Source organism: Pinus tabuliformis, chromosome 2_1 (genome assembly GCF_031772625.1).
Source record: "Pinus tabuliformis cultivar Carrire ecotype Pingquan chromosome 2_1, CPIR1, whole genome shotgun sequence".
Classification (NCBI taxonomy): domain Eukaryota; kingdom Viridiplantae; phylum Streptophyta; class Pinopsida; order Pinales; family Pinaceae; genus Pinus; species Pinus tabuliformis.
Window position 1 is genome coordinate 462,591,977 of NC_142299.1, and position 6,000 is coordinate 462,597,976.

Below are 6,000 nucleotides of genomic sequence, written 5' to 3' on the forward strand. Positions count from 1 at the left end.
TTTATCCTGTCTTACATGAAAGTCCAAAGTAAAATAATCATCTTGAACTTGATATTGTCCACAAAAAAGCCACAATAAATAGAACTCTCTTGATGATAGGATCTGTCCCCAGATATGTTGAACAGGCATATTTATATACCAAACTAGACCTTCTGACACCAGTATCAATTGAAAAATATGCAGAATGAAGCTCACAAAGACCAATCGATGAACTCCACCAGGAAGTAAATCAAACAACACATTACCTCTAACATATGACTCTTGTAAAAATAAAGAAAAGCACCATCAAAATTTTCTGGCATGGTTAAAAATTTCTACTTTACAGTCTTGAAAGACCTACCCTAGGTATACGATATATCTATACGTCTGGGCATTATCCTCGCAACCCATTCCACCATAACGATAAAAAAATTCATAATCAATCCATGCAGAACTCCTATGCTGCAATGAGAACATCCTGGTGAGCATGTTGTTCTGTTGCGGCACTGGCCATCACCAGCTCAAAGAAAAATCAGGTTAGTCAATTAAGATTGTTTATAAACACTAGCCTCCAAGCGGTCAGCTAGCAAGCAACTTCGGCTTCATTATAGGCTACTGCCTCCATACTTAGCATTTGCCTCAATTTTACCGCTGCAAAATTGGTCCTACGTATTGTAAGATTAATGAGAACACTGGAAGAAAAAAGGAGCCAAATTGTCTGACCACTATACATAGCTACCGGGTTAAGCTGGACACTGAGCCTTTCAGACCAGCTGAAACAATCCAGACCAAACCTCTACCTTTTAATTTTAACTCTGAGCTTGGATTCTCTAAACTATGCATAATTTTGGGTGTAATTTAAAGCAAAACAATGGGAAAATCACTGATCCTGTTAAGCCAAATTCAGAAAACACTCCAAACTATTCGCCCACCTTCCATACCTTGCGGACAAATATATAAAAAGCATAACAGTTATATGAACTTAATCTGTGCATTTTGAAGTTTCGCATTTACCTCGTAAACAGCATAAAACCCGGATTTAACCCATTTTTGAAAAAATACAACACCTGAATATTTTGGGTATCAGTAATTCGGCAAAATTAATCAAATCCTGCACTGATTCTCAATACCCAAATCTCAGATCCAGCATAATTGAAAAGAATCTCTTCAAATAAAAGAGGCAATGTGAATGCCATCCAATTAAACAAGAATCCAGATTCTTGGCAGGCTTAGAACTTACCGGGTAAGCGGATGTCAATTTGGAAGAGACCCCCCTCATAAGGGGTGCCCATAGGTCCTGCGATAGTTCCACAGAGGTGTGCGAGATCATTGTCCCCGCAGAGCTTTGCGCTTATCCCTGATGTCTTCTTATCCCTCTCTATCTCAGTAAGCTCCTTCTGTATCCTCGAAACGTCCAACATTGTTGCTCGTTAAAACCCGGATGAATGAAAAGTCTGAAGCCCTGCGCCTCTAAATTTCGAACTCAAACTCAATGCCCTGTTGGAAGATACAGATGTCTGCAGCTGGTGCACACTACGCATCAAAAAGCTCATCATCAAAGTGTCCAGAGCACATCGCATTAGATACTTAAAGGCGGAATAAATGTGGAATTGAACGAGTGTGGGGTAGGGGGACCATGGGCAGCATAGGCCTAAGTTTTCGTTAAGGCCTAAAGGCGGAATAAATGTGGAATTGAACGAGTGTGGGGTAGGGGGACCATGGGCAGCATAGGCCTAAGTTTTCGTTAAGGCCTAATTGTGTTTTAGTGGGCCTAAGTTTTCGTTAAGGCCTAATTTTGTTTAGTGGGCCTCTGGTTCTTGAACTCAGGATTGGTCTTCATTGTGTCAATCTGTGGGGTCAGTGGCAGGTACCATCTTCTTTGGAGGGGCCTTCGAAGGGTGGGAAGAAATGGCTGCAACCCAGTTGCATGTTAACTCGCATCTTGGCATGAAAGATGTTACTTTTATGAAAAAGTACGTTTCCAGCGGGGGTTACACGTCCATGAAAGGGGCATAATATGTACAAAACTTATAACGATAATAATTGGCTAGTTGAAAGATTCGAGGACAACTCGACCCTCTAATTATCGGATAATGTTACAGAGTTGGGTTAGTGATTAAGATTAGTTTACTTGGTGAAATATTTAACTTTTGTTGGTTAAGAGTAGGTTGGTCAATTTGACTCGAGCTTATTTGAAAGTTGTTTATTATTTTTTTTAAGTATACTTGGTTTATGGATTTTCGAGATTATGTTTATGAATATTTATATTAAGTAGATTTATTTGAATGGATTACTTTCTCTCAGTTCAATATGGAACTCAAGTTTGAGAGTGTTTAGAGATTTCGCTGTGATTAATTGAACTAATTTTGGAATCTAACACTGGTAAGTTATAATTTTTTTTTACTAAATTATTATTATTATAAATAAAAATAAATAAAATTATAACAGGTTAAAATTTAAATTTTCAAAAAAAATAATAAGAAAAAAAAATTAATAATTAAGTTTGGTAGTGTTTTTTTAGCAGTTGTCTATAATGCGACTTTTTGGAAGCTTTTCTGGTGGGTTTTTCTCGTCAAAATCCGGCAGCAATTTATTGGAATCGCAAGTTTGATAGCTAGTTTCTGCACCATCAAAGCGTCCCAGGGGTTTTTCAGGGTGCTGAATCCAAATATGCAGTTAAAAAACAATTTTAAATAATACAAATCAAGATTTAACCTCAATTTTTTCCGCTGGATTCCGTCACCGGAATCTCCAAAAAGTCGCATTATAGACAACTCCATTTTTTTAAGCTTGGTAAGGCGACATTTTCATCATGTCTAACTTCTCACCATGGGATAGCACAAAATTTGAGACCAAGACGTCCAAATAAGATTTCATTTTCACGACCATTACCAATTAAACTATCCTAAACAAAATTAATATTTAAAATTTATTATAAAATAAAATTATTATTTTTAAATTTAAATATTAAAATTAATTCATTTAAAAATATAATAAAATTAATATAATACTTTATGTTTTTATAAATTTAAATAACATAAATAAGACAATCAAGTGTCTCAGGTAGAAGAGAAAGACTAGCTGGAGCAAGGATGTTCTGGGCTCTGATGTGGCTGCAGGCGAGCAGGTGGAGCGCACGCATCGTCGTACTTGCAAAGAGACAGTCTAAAACAATTTTACCGCAGTAAACCATGGATTTTGTTGTAGCTGTTGCTAACTCTCCCAACCTGTCGACATCCGGCCCTTGTGCTCGCAGTCAACTATTTCTCCGGCAGTCTTAGTGGCGGTTTCCGACTATGGACAGAATGGATATCAAGGAGGAGACGATAAATTATTCCCTGGACCCATATGAGGGACAGACTATCTTCAGTAGCCGTAGCCCTAACCCTAACCTAGACTGCTCTAAACAGTTTAGGCTCTCAAATCTGGTATCTGCGTTGATCGTCTCGCTGCCTGGATATTCCTCATCACCAATTCGATTCAGTTCACTCTCCCTGGAATCATCGGGCCTTGATTGCCCTCCTCTATCCCCTGGAACTCTCAATTTGCTCACTGTTGTCTCGCCTCCATCGCCCGCATTTGATCCGCTCCCTTCTTTCAACCCTTCGCCCCCTCCTTGTCCAAACCCCCAATCTTCACCTAACCCTAATTCCCTTCCCTCTGGATGTTTCGACTCTCCGGTTATTAAGGTCAAAGCATCAATCCCACAAGCGGTTGAGGGATCAGATCCACTAAAAGAACACCCATCGGCGCCGCGAAAGGGCAAAAGGAAATTTAAGTGCGTGAAAGCCACAGCGAAGGACCTCACTATTACTTTTGGTGAAGACATTCCGATGGGAGAGGTAGTAGACAAGGCCAATACGTTCTCATCGGGCATGTAAGAGGAAGGGCATACTCTGCGGCTAGGCTAACCAGTTGGGTAAAAGAAATTTGGGGAGGCACTCTACAAGAGTTACCAGAAGTCCAGAGTCTAGCAAGGGGATGGTTCGCGCTGCACTTCTCCAAGGCGGACTACACAGAATTAGTACTCGCGAAATATTGGCATATTGAGATGGCACCAGTCCTTCTCAAGCGTTGGTCTCCATTATTCGATCCAGAGCAGGAGCAAATAGGTGCAGGTCCCATATGGGTGCGCTTACCAGGACTACCTCTTCAATATTGGTCTGAAGTTGTGTTTATAAGGATCAGGAATGCCCTCGGTACTTATCTGGATTACGACAAGACCTATGTGCAGTCAAAGAATCGAGCGCTGGCAAGAATCCTGGTGCATTTGGACACAAGGGAGGGTCTGGAAGAGAAGATTACTCTCAAATGGCGGCATTATACCAGAGTCCAGATTCTGGACTACGAGGGGGTTCCTTTTCGATGTAGGAGGTGCCACAAGGTAGGGCATGTATTCAAGGAATGCCCTATGCTCACGAAATCAGTGGAACCCCACGACTCACCATCACCACAAAAAGGAAAAGCTACTGCAAATCAGATCAACACCCCGGTATCGGTCCTCAAAGATCATAATCATGGCGAATCCTCAAAGGCTGTGGAGGAGCATTACAGAACGCCCTCACCCCCACTGACTCGAGCTAGAGCCGTTGTTGCTGCAGAGGTCGCAAGAAAAGCAGGTACAACTCTCTCTTCACCCCGACCTCTCACTACTTCTATGTCATATGTTGTTTGTGCATCATTTGAATCTACTTCAGCATTGATTATGCCACCCACCATTACATGTGAGATCTCCTTACCCCCACCCATCATCGCCACCACCGCCCCTACTTTGCCCTCCCCTCCATCCTCGGGCACCAACCACCCTGTTTTGCCCCACTCATACAACTTACGTTCTCGGCTCATACCGGATCCTTGCATCTAGACTGGTCTTGGTCTCACCTTCCTTGGACCGACCACCCAATCATCCCGGGGCCGCAAATCTAATCTATCCAAAGCTATCCAGAAGGCCGGGGCTGAAGTAGTCTTTGGTAAACAATCCACTATGGAAGGGGTTCTTAGAGCATTGAACACCCCTAGGAGGGTTCCACCATGAAATGCCTCTCCTTTAATTGCAGAGGTATGGCTAGTGCCTCCAAAAAACTAGCCCTGAGGAGGTTATTTGAAAATGAGCCCGTTGATATTATTATGTTGCAGGAAACCCTGGGCACTACTGAATCCATTGATCAAACCCTATCTACCATCAACCCTGGTTGGCATTTCCATTCTCTGGATGCTATGGGTAGATCAGGGGGATTAACCATAGGATATAATCCTCGCTCCATTAATGTATCTGCCACTTGGGGAGGAGTGGGATTTATTGGACTGGATCTATTCTCTGTCGAGCTCGGCTTGTCCATCAGATTCATCAATGTATACGGCCCCTGTCAACGGAGAGAGGAATTTTGGCAGCACTTCCTTCATACTGATATCACATCAGTGGATCAGGTGATCATTGGGGGCGACCTAAATTTTTCACTGGGTTATGGGGAATCCTGGGGATCACAAGCCCAAGTTGATCCCATGACTGATTTCTTCAAGGATATCTTGGACCAGCACAATCTCATTGATGTCCCCATGATCAAGCCTTTGCCCACTTGGAGAAATAGAAGAGTTGGGGAGGCAACTCTGGCTAGAAGGCTTGATCGTTTCCTGATTAAAGTTCCTTTGCTTCAACAATTTTCTAGATATAGACAATGGGTTGGGTCTGGGGGAATATCAGACCACTCACCTATCTATTTGGAGATTCTTGGACCCGATGCCAAGCCAAAGGCCCCTTTCAAATTTAACCACGTTTGGCTCCAAGATGCGGGATATACTAAGTTGGTCAAGGACTATTGGACATCCCACCCCATCTCTGGTCACAGAACTATGGTTGAAGGTTTCTGCCACAACCTATCTCAGCTTAAACATTTATCCATTGCATGGGCAAAGGAGAAAAAAGCAAAGGATGATCAGACCATAATAGCTATTGAAGCTGAGTTGAACAATCTATTGGATGACAGAAACAAAGGCTTTGCCACAGCAGAAGAGAAAGCAAAT

General features: G+C 42.0%; 1 protein-coding gene across 1 annotated transcript in view; it reads right to left on the bottom strand.

Moving 5' to 3' along the window:
- LOC149200924 (ubiquitin-conjugating enzyme E2 27-like) overlaps positions 1-1,576 on the bottom strand; it is a 41,421-nt gene extending 39,845 nt beyond the window's left edge. The window contains exon 1 of the mRNA XM_089402823.1: positions 1,220-1,576. Within this exon, the coding sequence (XP_089258949.1) occupies positions 1,220-1,400 (181 nt within the window). The 5' untranslated portion in view covers positions 1,401-1,576. The remainder of the gene's footprint in view (positions 1-1,219) is intronic.
- Between the last annotated feature and the right edge of the window lie 4,424 nt (positions 1,577-6,000).